Source organism: Sinohyriopsis cumingii, chromosome 8 (genome assembly GCF_028554795.1).
Source record: "Sinohyriopsis cumingii isolate HCF-2022 chromosome 8, ASM2855479v2, whole genome shotgun sequence".
Classification (NCBI taxonomy): Eukaryota; Metazoa; Mollusca; class Bivalvia; order Unionida; family Unionidae; genus Sinohyriopsis; species Sinohyriopsis cumingii.
Genome location: NC_142968.1, coordinates 122,683,433 through 122,698,053, shown reverse-complemented (window position 1 = coordinate 122,698,053; position 14,621 = coordinate 122,683,433). Strand labels below are relative to the sequence as shown.

At 37.3% G+C, this 14,621-nt stretch overlaps 1 protein-coding gene across 2 annotated transcripts in view; it reads left to right on the top strand.

Moving 5' to 3' along the window:
* The first annotated feature begins 4,786 nt into the window (after positions 1 to 4,786).
* LOC149794551 (uncharacterized) overlaps positions 4,787 to 14,621 on the top strand; it is a 53,933-nt gene continuing 44,098 nt past the window's right edge. For both annotated transcript variants that reach the window (XM_089968820.1, XM_089968819.1), the window contains exons 1-2: positions 4,787 to 4,928; positions 10,101 to 10,186. In XM_089968820.1, coding sequence (XP_089824946.1) covers positions 4,808 to 4,928; positions 10,101 to 10,186 — 207 coding nt within the window. In that variant the 5' untranslated portion in view covers positions 4,787 to 4,807. The remainder of the gene's footprint in view (positions 4,929 to 10,100; positions 10,187 to 14,621) is intronic.

The window sequence follows — 14,621 nt, the reverse complement described above, 5'->3', positions numbered from 1 at the left end:
TATGATCGCAACATTTCATGAAGAAAGGCGAAGAAAGTAAGAGGCAGAAACGTGATTTATCGCATAACACAGTAGCTGAAGTATTGGCTCAAACTCATGCCAGCGATTTTGAAAATGACATGAGTGAGCCAGGATCCAGATCCAGAGAATCCACACCCAACCAAAGTTCACCAGTAAACCCTGAAAAGTACTATCACATTCGAGAGACGGAAAAGCGCTCCTCTAGAAAATTTAGAATTACCGCTTACACGTACACGGTGAAGCTTAAAGAATTCAAGTTCAACGTACCGTTGGAGAAAGTAGAGGGGTCCATCACCGAGATGTGGGATTCTTTGTTAACCACACTGAAACTAAAATATCAAGCCAAAGAAGACGATCGCTTGAGACTTTCCATTCATCACGACAGTTTGAAGTCCCCCATTTGGATCGAGTTTAGTAGCCCAGCAGAATGGACACCTACCAAATTCATCGACAAGATTCAACAGGTGGAACAATCGAACGAAACGTTTAACATTACCGATGGAAAAGCGACACTGTTCATGACCCACGTGTCCCTTCCCCAAGGGACAGGACTCAAAAAGGTGGTATTGGTGGACGACCTTCACAGCACCAAAAAGAGTCTCGTCCGAATTAACAACTCTCAAGACCAGATGTGTTTAGCCCGTGCTATCGTGGTGGGACGAACGTATAACGGCAAGAACGACACGATAGAATAGAAAGGAGCCTGGAAACCTATTCATAAATCGAACAGAGCCAAACAACAAAGAGAAGCAGAACTCTTGTCACAGCAATTCAAAGGCACACCCTGTGACATTCCTGAAATGCAAAAATTGCAAGACGTCTTGACTCCACGCTACGCATTGAAAGTCCACCCTCAAGAAGTGCGCGGACCTTTGTTGTTTCAAGACAAATATTTTAAAAACGGAAAATACATTCTCGTCTATTATCACGATGAACTTTTTTATGCCATCACCAATATTGTCGCATTCCTGGAATACGGTTATTACTGTGAGAAATGTGATTATGGCTATAACAATCGAGAGCAACACAAACATTGTGAATCGAAATGTGAGGGATGTTTGGCCTTTCAACCCTGTCTTGACAAAGAACAGGAATGGGTGCATTGCCCAGCTTGTCAGCACACCTTTGTCAGTCCTGCCTGTTACCAAGAAAATCTAAAGACCCAAGGTTCACAAAAGAAAAGTTCTTGTCAACTGCTGAGATTGTACCCTACTTGTGGATATGGCATAAGTACCAATAATGCCAAGGCACACGTATGTTCAGGAAAGAAAACATGTCACATTTGTCGCCAAATCGTTTATTTGGAACTCAGATGCTACAATCAAAAATATAATTCCAAGCATCAAGCGGAAGATGACCAGAAGAAAGGGAATGTCATCTTTTTTTTTATTTCGAATGCATGCTAGAGACTGGCATCGACAGTGCGAGAAGTGCATCCAAGAACCTATCTTTAGTGACTGCCCCCACTGCAGTAAGATTCCTGGATCACGTGATAAAATCCTTCTGGGATCTGACACGCTGGCCGGTTTCGCCCAGTCGCTTCTAGACCCCATCGACGAGATGTGGAGCCAAGAGGACATCGAACGATACGGAGATTGTCATCGTCATGCCACGGGGATGGCTCACAATTTCTCGGGATACGATGGCAGTTTCTTTTGAGATACTATACGGAGCAAAGTACCCAACGTCCTAAAGTGACTTTGAACGAAACCAAAATCATTTCCATCCAAGTGGGACAAGTACAGTTTAAAGCCTAGATAGTTACTTGGCCATGCCTTTGAGCCGAATGCCTAAAACGCTTGGAATTATACAATGGCCAAAGGCTATTTTCCACACTTTTTCAATACCGAAGCCAATCAAAACGCCGTTCTACCACATTTCCCCGAGGCTCACTACTACGATCCCGACAACATGCGCACCGAACAACGAGAAGCTTTCTACGCTTGGTACCAGACTCACGCCTCGGACCCCTTCTACATTCAGGAACAAATGTTTAAGATTCTCGTTCTGAACTGGACATTTTACGGCGTTGCTGTGGAAGATTTCGAGAACTGTTCATGGAACAGGGAGGTATCGATCCTTTGAAAGAAGCCTGCACCATGGCCAAACCGTGTTTCTTAGTGTACCGCCAGCGATTCATGCCCGAAAACACCATAGCTGTCATCAGCCCTCAAAAGACGAATTTTGTCAAACGTCAATACTCAGTCAAAGCACTACGCTGGCTACATTAATTGTACGACAAGGAAGACAAATGGATCCAATATGCCCGCAACTGTGGAGACGAAAAGACCATTGAACACATTCGGTAGATGTCTGGGACTTAGAAAACCCCAAGATCGTGTACGAGTTTAACGGATGCTTATTTCACGGATGTCACCTCTGCTACCCTGACCGTGACACAAAAAATCAGTTTTTACAACGGACCATGGAAGACTTGTACAAGACCACTTGACAGCGGCGCTTGAAGTAAGAATAGAAAAGATACCAAGTAGTGGAAATGTGGGAACACGAATACGATCACCGTTTGAAAACCGATCCCGAGTTTAAAAGCATTGTGAAAGTTACAAGTTGGTGGACCCTCTGAACTCGCGTGACAGTTTGTACGGAGGACTTACAAATGCCACATGTTTGCTGTACCAAGCCGACGAGGAGAAAGGAGAAGAAATCAGATACTTGGACGTGTGATCGTTGCATACTTACGCGTGTAAATATTGTCGCTTTCCAACAGGGCATCCGCAGTTGCTGTCCGAACACATCGACCTGGACAACATTCGACAATACGAAGGCTTGATCAAGTGCTAAGTCTTGCCTTCCACGGACTTGTACCATCCCGTTTTACCTCACCATTGCCAAGGAAAACTAATATTTCTCTTGTGCCATACTTGTGCCGAAACGTGCAGTCAAGACCAGCCTTGTCAGCACACACAGAAAGAACATGCCTTTATGGGAACATGGGTCAGCGTGGATTGTTTAAAGCTCTGGACCTGGGATACCAATTGTCAGAAGTGTACGAAATTTACCACTTTCCCAAGATAGAACAGTACCACAGGGGAAAACTGACGTTTCCCTTGTGCCGTACAGCTTCTACCCGCAAGAGAGGTACTTAGGCCAGGACGCAACCTTATATTCGCAAACAACGATCTCCAGCGACGGTGACCGCGTCTCCAGTAGTCTCGGGTTCTTCTACTTCTCCGTTGTTGGTGATGCCTGCAAAACCCAGTTTTACATCCATTCTTCCTCATTTGATGAAACAATGGAAACCCACGTATCCAAGAACTTCTCCTCCAGCCGTGACAGCCTCCTCCTCTTCACCTGCAGTGGCAGCTGCTCACAAATTTCCCACCCTTAGTTTACAATATACCTTTAACACAAATCGGGTCATTTATAATAAAAAAGGATGCAAGTGAAGAAACAAGTTTTTTAGTTACAGTTAATGAATGCTTATGCTAACGAACAGTGCATTATCAATTTTTTTTTCTTCCTTCTATTCAGACAGCCAATCGTGTTGGTCGACCCAACGAAATATAAAATTCTTGACGCAGGATAACTCATGCCTTTACATTTCATGTAGCGCCAGTTTATATGAATGAAATGTCTTCACATTCGGCTTAAGATTTACCAAGTGACATTGACTATCTCTGTACGTTTGACCAAAAAGGCCATACTCACATGCAGCAACCTAGCGTAAAGAAGTGACATTACGATATCCAGGTTCCGGTCATTGACTGGTCATTGAAAAGATGATGCATATACTAGCTGAATTAATTTGCTTTCAGTATCTTTTAATTCCAAAGAATGGTTTAAAATGGAAGAACTATACAATTTAGTTCACTCTATTATTAATTTGAAGATGATTGAAGAAAAAGAAATTGTCCAAACCGTCAATCCTTTCTCAGCAACCACTCATTCGTTTCAGAAATCCGGAACTGAGAAATAAGAGATAACAGTTTCTCTCTCTCTCTCTCTCTCTCTCTCTCTCTCTCACACACACACACACACACACACACACGTGTGCAAATGGATATAACTCTCAATTCTCAACCATATGGTAATTTACGGAATTATTCGGTAGTTACCAAATAGGATGAACTACATAATTCTATTGTCTGAGTAACTATACTTGCCCATAGTGTACACAATATGGCACCCTGTTAGTAAGGAAGTTCCATTAAGCGTGCAACGTGCAAATGATATTGACAGTGTTAGGACCAATCTGGCGACAGCCATTTTAGAAATTATGAATCAATGAATGAAATGGATAAACTACGCAACTATATTGTCTGAGGAAAATAGGCTCGCCTACAGTGTACGCAATATGGCGCCCTGTTAGTATGGAAACTCCATTAAGCGTGAAACGCGCAGATGATATTGACATTGTTAGGGCCACTCTGGTGACAGTCATTTTAGAAGTCATGAATCAGTGCCAAAAATGAATAAGTTCTATCATTTTATCACCTTGAAGATTTTCGTTAATGTAATCGATAGGGGGATACAAGCAAACGGGGATTTATGCAAAATCATTTTGTTAATAAACGGAATAATGTTATACAGTCTCCATGGAATGGAGATGTAAGTGCACGATAAAACATTATGATGATAAATTTATTCAATAAGCGCACTAACATTCAAACCGCCCAGGGAAAAGTGTTTTCTCTTATGATTTGTAAAAACAATTTTTGTCATTTGGATTATTTCTCATCGGGTTCACAGTTCTGTTGTGGATTCAACACTAATTCATGCGGAATACTTTAGACAGCATCACATTTCCGGACAAGTAATATTGAACATGTGGTCCTCGGCAGAAGTACATTTTGCACAGAGACTGGCTTCAAATGAAAAGAAAACAAGAGACAAGGCTGTAAAGAAGCTTAAAAAGTATTTGCAAGCGAAATCAAGTGCCAAACAAGGTATTACAGTCACTTATTTATTCTATCGTTATTTAGACCTTTCTTTATCGTAGACCCATCGTAAAAACATTGTGGAATCTCGACCCTGTAATTACCATCCTTGCGTCAAATTTTGAATGATCTTTCCGATGCACAGATTATCAAAGTAAGGAATAAACACAGTAATTATTAGAAAAAATGAGAAGTCCCGTCTTGCTGGTTTACAAAACTAAAACTTATTTAATTACCTCAAGACGCATTGCGTAGGAGTCGGTCTACAATTGTTCAAAACAAGATGCGAACAAAATATTAATACTATAGGTTACATTATGCAGATACATCTGGAGCATGTTGCTATCACAGACATTGCACAGTCTCCATCCAGGCTTGGTCTGGACTAGTCTAGTCCTACAACGTAAGACGTAGTTCATGATATGTTTGTTTTGGTGCTAAGTCTTACTGCCTAAATAACGGCCTTGTGTAACATGTTCCCAAGTTGGCTGAAAGGAAACCGAAAGGTAACATTTTCAGTAATATCTCACTTAGTAGCTCGTATCAACACTCTTCCCCAAATTAAAATCTAATTGATTATACTTACTTATACTTACTTTGCTGTCTTTACCTTGACGGGACTCAGAAAATAACTTATGCTGCAGTCCTCCATACTCAAACAATAGCTGGTCAGCAAATTTAGAGGCATGCCAGTCCTTCTTTAACCACCTGCTGAGTGGGGGAAGTGTGTTCATCAGTTGATCATTTTAGCTGTGCTGATATTTACAATGACTAATTTCAGTGCCAAAAAAAAACCGATTATGCATGTTGTCATTATAAGAGTACATCAGAAGAACGTGACACAAGCTATGTACTGGCAGCCAAAATTTCAGCTTAGAAATTCTGTGTGGATTTTATAACCAATAGATAGATCTTTATGAAACTAAAAGAACAAAAAAAAGATTACATGTTTACCTCGTCAGGTTCAAAAGTTATGGGTAAAAATATTCTTCATAAAATGCAGAGATTTTCTTCAAATTTGTCAAATTGCATAAATGGCCAAATTAAGTAGTTGATATTATCGAAACTAATTGCAGTTTAAGTCTGGAACTTTCCAGATCTCTTACATTCTATACAGAGACTTTGCTCAATTTTTTGGGGAACTCAATTATCGGAAATAACAATGTAGCAGACCCCCCAAATTAACGATCTTCACTAAACTGGTCAGCGGCAAAATGAGCCGCAAATATTAAAAATTCAATATCTTGGCCATTTATTTATCAATTTTTAAAATTTAAGGTGTATTGTGTCCAGATTGCTGTAATCTATCTAATGGTCCTATATTCCGTGGATTTAAAACAATTTTTAAAAAAAATCTCCCTACCCCCTCGGCACAACTTACATGACGTCAACATAAAACCACACAAAAAAGTAAAATCTGCACAACCAATAACAAAATATTATTGAAATATAAAAAATCATGTTATATAACAAATTCAATGTCAAAATGTCATGTCAGTTTGGAAAATCCCCAGTCAGCTTTGCATAATATCAAAATCTCAATAAAACAAATACTGCAGGAAAACTTTAAGAAACAACAACACATCTGATTCAGAAATTTATTCTGAATTTGCTCCTGCAGCAGCTGTCAGCGCATGATGTATCTCCTTCTGCAAATCTGTATACCTAAAATCATCTTGACATGAGGCTGAGAAAATCTTTTCAAAAAGTTCTTTAATTTGATCAGAAGTGACCGGAAATTTACTTTTAAGCTGATTGAGCTGGATCAAAAAACTTGAAGGTGATGACATCTTGCTCTTGATGCTCAAGGGCTATTTTTCTCCTTTGCCCTTTTTAATCAACCATGTAGACATACGGTGGAAGTCTTCATTCTCTGTAAAAGTGTAAAACAGCACAGCTAATAATTTATAAGACCTGTATCAGTGCAAGAGTTGGGAAACTGATTTGTTTTCTTCCACAGTTTGAAACTTAAACATTGTGAACAAAAATTATCAAACTTTTAATATTTTTTTGTATATATTCTAGATTGAGATCTTCAGGTGGTAGAATTTTAAATGTTTAACTTTGTGAGCATATTTTGTTTTGTTTTACTTTACCAAACGTTTTGATATATTTATACATAATACCAAATCATGACATTGAATGATTGATTGCTAGATTGGGAGGATGGAAATGTGTTTTTTATTTATTTTTATAGCAAAGAAACAGACAGACATACAGAGATTAATTACTATTTGTGTATGATAACAGTATAAAAGTGTTGATTTCCCAGAGAGACCAACTAAAAATAACAACGAAACTTCGACCAAGAAAAATATTTTTAATGAAAACAACAGAACGAAGAAATACATCGTAACAGAAACCTACTTCCGGTTTATAAATGTCCAATAACTGTGAGGAAATGAGCAAAAAAAACAAGCACAACACAACATATTTATGAACAGAATGATTAATTATTCACTCATTTTACTAATTCATCGAATCAATATAGGTAGTTAGTATTTATTAAAATTAAATCACTCTCGCAGTCTCAGAATGCAAGATAGGTTAACATACAGTAATTGTGAACTTCCTGTCACAGTATACACGCATTTTATCGAAGAGTATCTTAGTTAATCCATTAAAATTAAAATAAAAGAAATGCATAAAAATATTCATGAATGTTTGGAAAAGCAAGAAAAACAATACTTACCAATGTACTTTGCAATTTCTCACAAACGAGACCAAAATCTGGACCACTTGTCGATGAGAGGTCAGCCATTTCATTCGGAATTACCTCACAGGGCGTGACTCGAGATATTTGAATATGACCTTGTGGTTTACACGCTTGCGATTGGCTGCCTTTAATAAGATTTCGAAGCCATGCATATCATTAAATTCAGCGAAAATTGGGCTTTCCAGCGCATATAGGTATGATATATTACTTTTTAAAAATGGCCGAGATATTTAGCCGGAAAAATGAACCTATTTTTTTAATGTTTACCAAGAAAAGTTAATTTAAACATACATATTTCAAACTTATATGAAAATAAAGGCTGTTTCCTGCTCTACCATGTGGTGCTATTTTTAGGTGTTGACCCGGTGACTTCGGAGTTTAAATGGAATTTCCCTAGCGAAGGCAATATTTCTTGCTTTCACTGCGAGGCGCTCAGCTGACCGAATCGTGCCCAACAGTGAAACTGTGTTTTTTTTAGATGAAAATTACTGTTCATTCTCTTATTTTTATCAACAAACCAAACAAATAGTTAAAAAGAGCAAGAAATGAACTTGATTTCAGCATAAATTGTAATACTGGTGGTTCATCTAATAATGACGATATAGCTGATAGAAGATGATCGTTTTTACGTTGCTCTGTCGAAAGTGCTACACGAGGGAGGCTGCCAGTACATACACAAGCTGAGTGTCAAGTTCAGAGATTTCTACTAGCTGCTGAGTAGCAGGAAAATGTTCTGATATTTATACAATGACTGAATTCAGAGGCTGAAAGACTCAGATGTACATAATGTCATTGTAAGTATACATCAAACGAACAACTTTAGCTCTTATTATTGTGTTTGTTTCCATTGTAGCCAAATAAATAGAGCATGTAACTTCGAACTCGAGACATGTTGAGACTTAGACACCATGCCATTAGCAAATTTTGATAAGTATTTTGGGATTAAACAGCAAATTGACGACGATTGTAATGGGATTCAGAAGAGTGCTAAAGCTGCTAGAATTTATATCGGGTGGGAAATAGCTAAGTATAAGAATGTGTGTGGAATAAGTCCTTACTTAGAATGACATAATTCAGTCTCACTCTGATGGATGAATAAGACCTATGTCTGTGTTATAAAGAATGTAGAAATTAAACTCAATGGCAACCAATAGTTCTTCTAATTTTCATAGTTTTGGGGGGGGGGCCAGTGGTCACGCTACCAGGCGAAGTGGGTGACTAAGTCGCCTAAAAATATAAACTTTGCCTTATTCTGTTCGGAAAGTGAAAATGACTTCGTCCTGTGATTATTTAAGAGGTAGATTGATTCTTAGGTCACTTGCACTGCTTATTCCCCTACATTTGGAAATGAACACAATAACGAAAGCTAAAGTTGTTTATTTGATGTACTTTTATAAATGACCACATGTACATTTCTGGGTTTTTCTGCCTCTGAATTCAATCACTGTATAAATATCAGTACATTTTCCCACCAGGCCGCCAGTCAAAGTCTTTGAGCTTGCCGCCCAGCTATTGCATTGTGTTCTTTTTGATATATTCTTATAATGGCAACATGCATGTACATCAAGGGGTCTTTCAGTCACTGAATTCTGTCATTGTAAATATCTGCAAAGCTAATTGATCAAATCATTTTCCCATTAAGCAGGTGGCTGAAGCAGGACTGGCAAGTCTTTGAATTTTGCCACACACCTATTACATGCATATGGAGGACTCCCGCCTCAGTGATTTTCTGTGTCCCAGATCAAAAATTGGCATCCAAATACGCGTAATTAAGCATTTCCGAGATCTCTGAAAAGTGTTTGGGGTACTTTATTTGTTCACACTAATCATGATGCGCCATAACTCACCAGACATCAAAGATTACAACCCAAATGATGACAATAAGATGTGGCATGCTGCTGGACCAAGAAAATAGCAGAAACTAGGCTGTGTGGCCCTAGGTTGAATGATGAATAAGACACTATAGATGAATATCAAATCTCAACTTTCATCGAGCCTTTTTTGTGAAGCAGTTATAGTTTTTGAGATGATCTTCATGAATACTGTTGAATTAGAAACTGGATTGGCTTCTGTTTGATTTTTTTTCAGGATAGTTGGAGTATAAACAGGATCAGTTAAAGTTTCATTATGTTGACCCAGTGGATTAGTAAAGTACCCTAAATATAATCATGGAATACACATTTTAACTAGAAAGGATATATTTTATGCCTCTTTATTGACTCATCCAAATGGAGGAAAAAAATGAATAAATGGTCACAATGTCCTGGAATCAAACATTCAGTCAGTATGCTTGTTGTATGTCCATGACCCCACATCCAACTTTTAGCTAAGGAATCCCACCAAACTTATTGCAGTGAATTGTATGGCAATATGCAGCGGTCTAGTTTAAAGCAACTAATACAAGGTTTTCCAGTGATTTTTTGCGATTTATTATGCCTTTTAATACTCTTTACAATTCTTCTTAGATGGCGGATTCAGTGAAGATGATCTGCTAAAAATATGGAAGGGCCTTCACTACTGTATGTGGATGCAGGACAAACCAGTCATACAGGTAAAATGTCAGTCAAGCCACTCATAAAGGTAAATTGTTGGATTAACAATACATATACAGGGATGGTGCTGGGCTTCGCCAATGTTGCAAATTGATATATTTGTTTTTACTTATTTGTGACAAAATAAACCATCTGGTGATTGTTTGTCAACAGTATTTTTTGGCTATTTAAGGTTGTATCTGCAGTCATGGTTTCGGTGTGTAGAAATTTGGAGTCACCATAAATGGAAACCGCAAAATTGGTAATAAAATGCACTGGAATCTATTGTTACATAAACAAATCCTTTGTTCATATTGATAAATGCATCTTAGCAGCACTTTTTTACATCATAATCCGCTTATGCATGCACCTGTATTGTGTAATGTTTGTTCTGATAGATGGTTATGCTAGAGCCTACCAGATTAGCTACAATCTATCAAGCACTACAAGTACACTTGACCAAAATGACGTGTTTTTTTTTTGCTTTTTTTAAATATAACAACCCCGCTCCACTAATTTTTTGCTGAAACTTTAAACACAATAGATTACCTTTGAAGCACTGATTGTTTTGTATAAATAATAAGCAAATCCACCCCACCCCCCCATCAATCTCAGGGTTCTACAATTATTTGATGTTACAAATGTAATAACAAACTGGCAGTGAAAGTTTGCATTTAGCTGCTACTTCAACAGACCTGCCAACTCTTAAGATTTTGTCATGAGTATTACAAAATTTACCCATAAAATACGAATTTATGGCATACAAGCAAAAACTATGGAAAAATGATCGTTTCTGTAAAATCCGGATCATTGATTCATCTGTTTTATTTGGATCCGGGTTTCATGTTAGATTTAGTGAAATAAACTAACTTTACAGCAGATGCTTTAAACTGCACCTATTTGTTCTGCATGATCAAACTTTTGAATGGCATCCCAAAAGTGATGAATGTTTAAGACGAAATGGAAATTAAGCCTCTCGAAAGTGTTAATAAATAACGAATAAAAAGGAATATTCAGATTCTTGTGAATATAAGTAGGAAAGGACACAATTACATTTACTGGACATCACATGCCAATTTGAGTATGTCTTGTGGCTGGAGATATGATTGTCGTCATCATATGAAATGGATAAAAAAGAATTTCCAATAATTAAGTGAAGTTGAGAGATAGCAACAAACCATTGAGTTGCATAGGGTTTGGAACTAAAGTTTGTGCAACTGTACTCTTACTTTACAAACTTTTCAATGGAACATAATGTTATCATCGCTGCATCAAACTTTTAATCACGTTTTCCAGCTTTAAAATAGCAGTTATTGATATTTTTTTACACCTTACTGAAAGCTGGCAAATCTTATGGAAGAAAATCAGCTGCCTTACTGTGACGGACTCGTCGGGGTTGGCAGGTCTGCTTCAATAACACATGCACCTTTTCATCAGAGGAAGTCGGCACCGAACTTAAAATCAATGGATCTGATCAACCTTTGCATTTTCCAAAGTGACTGAAACACTTATTGTGCAGTGAAAGCTTCTGCTTTGCAGGGAAAATGTTTGCGCTTACAATTGCTACCAAAGACGGCATCAAAAGCAAATTAAAATTTAAAATCTTTTGAAACCATATATATTTGGTCACAAAGATGTTTGTTAAACATTTGAATTTGTTCATGTTTTAATTTCTTTATTAACAACCTCATCCCCAGGGTAGCCTCAGCAAGATGATGGCTGACTGTAGCTGATAAAAATCTAGACCATGTACATTTAGTATGCCACATACTACTGGCAACAATGAATATTTCAGTGAATTGTTTAGTGACATGTGTTTGTTGACAATGGGATATATATCAAACGAGGCCTATGATTTTTTTTACTTACAAGGTATTTGTGTTTTCTAACGAGATGTGAGTAATATACAAAAATTAAACATGTGATCCATACTTGAATTTATGGTTTTTCATATACATGTGCAGTACTCACTTTAGATTCTTTAACACAATTGCAAATTGTCAGTACACATTGTCCATGTAAATCCTACTCACTGACAACAGGTTGCCTCTTACAAATTTCCCTTGTATGTGAATTTTTTTATATACTGCCCTCCCCATTATCTTAACATTAAAATTCACGAAACCTTCGTTTGTCCTTTAAGGTGATATGGAAACGTCGAAAGAACTTCTTACTTTTAACCTAAACTTTTGATAGTTCTTAACTATTAGCATCAGAGGGAGAGGTGGTAAAAGGGATGCAAAATAATGTATTTATAAAATTGTACACCTGGGAATGTTTTTATTATTAAAAAATGTGTTTGAGACATTCCTTAAATTTGACACATCTTGCAAAGTTTCTTCAGTGGCAGAAGAAGAATCTCTTTATTAGGCTTAAAATATTGTGTGGTGCCAGGTGAATTTTCAATGACAAATTCATGCCAGTTGAGGTTTTTAAGGAATCATAATTTGAGGATAGAAAATTATAACGTGTATCCATAGATTTAATGTTTACAATATATATATATAAATTCACATATATAAGGCAGCTTTACACACACACTGTATGAGGGGCAAATTATAATTTGCAGTTTGTATTTGAACTAGAAGCAACCTGTCAAATAGATATTTTGAAGCAATTGATAATAAACAACTTCAGAAAAGTAGCTTTGTCAGTGCTCAAGTTGAAATTTTCAATGAAGGGAAAAGAGAGATGGCCTCTTTTTATTAGCGTGGATTATTTCATTTTTAAATGGAATCTTTTTTAGAAATGGCACATGTATCATTTCTGTGTCTTTGAAAACAGTATTTAAAAAATGCAGATGTAATACTTGATGTCTTAGGAAAAATAACAATGTATTGCAGGGCTGAGCAAATTTTTTTTTAACCACTAGTCCAGGACAAGTGGTTTCAGAAAATTCACTAGTCCCACCTTACTCATCACTAGTCCCACCTTATTTTTCACTGGTCCCAAAATGGTAATCACTTGCCGAGATTTGGTGAGACGTATGTGCTTAATCCATAGAAAAACAAACAAAATGATATACAACATAATTATTTCTTAAAAGAATTTAATTTTTCAAAAACATTGGTTGTTATACATTTGGCTTCTTCAGGTTCATGTATATATATTTTAGCTGATGGATTTGAAAATATGTCCATGTACAGTAAAACCTGTTTTGTGAGAGCACTGCTATGAAAGACCACATGTCTTGAAAGACCAGGTTCTCTTGCACAGATTTAATGGTCATATAGTTTTATGACATGTCATGAGAGACCACCTGTCTTGAGAGAACATATTTTGTTGGCAAAAGGGGTGGTCTTTCAAGACAGGTTCTACTGTATATGTCTGCCACCTGCACCAGCACTAAGCCAGCAGTTGATAGCTGTGTCTGGGTTAAAGTCCTCAAGCTCTGGTCCATTTGCAGAAATGTTCATTAGCATTTGTAAACTCTTTGGTTGAATTCCTTAAAGAAGTTTTGATTAAGTTCATTGAACTAAATCCTCGTTCACACTCAGAAATAGCTACCGCACACTCAGTATCCGTCTTATGTTTTATCCCTCCATTTTCAAACAAATTTACCTTCACCGAATCGCCGTTATTACCTTACTAGCGAAAATAATTTAGCAAACTCATTTTATCCACAGAGTAACTATCAGCTTGCTTGACAACTACTTCTAAAGTGATCATGACATCAATTTTTTCTTTTAAATACGAACTGAAACAGCTCATTAATTAGCGTGATTGTTTTGCTTGAAACACAGTATTGCACATGGAAGTTGATCATCTTTATAATCAATTATAAATTAAAGAATCATTACTGTCATTTAATCAGTTCATAAAGGAAACCAACACTGGTGTCAGTAAAGTACCTTTCATTAATTTAATTACACTGACTCGCTGGATTAAAATCATAGTGAGCCGCTCGTTATGATCTAGATTGAGTAAACTCATTGCAACAAAACCGCTTACAACACTGCTAATTGATCATACTGGCTTTCTTTTGTTTGACATGTTTTGATTTGCCGATAATTTGGTCGCTTAGCCCAATATGCAGTCAAGCGGTAAAAGGATGTAAATGTATACACAAAGAGGGGTAGAATCAAGTATTCAGTATGCCCAGAGGGCATGATTGGCCAAATAAAGGCAGATATAGTGATTAAAGCACGAAAATAAGGACTAGCCTGACTTTTTTAAAAAGCACTTGTCCTGGACTAGCGACTTGGAAAATTTTACTTGTCCAACTTCAGAAATGACTAGTCCGGGACGTCGGGCTATGGGATTTGCTCAGCCCTGTATTGTATATTCTCGCTTATAAGTCAAGTCAAACTGCATACAACAAAGATCCTGATCTGCTATTGCATAATGCACTGGAAAATTAGGGTCTGTGTTGTTTGTTCTACATATTACTCCTAACAAAATGCATGGACCTAGATCTGCTGGTGCATTATGCAACAGCAGATCTCGGTCTTTGCA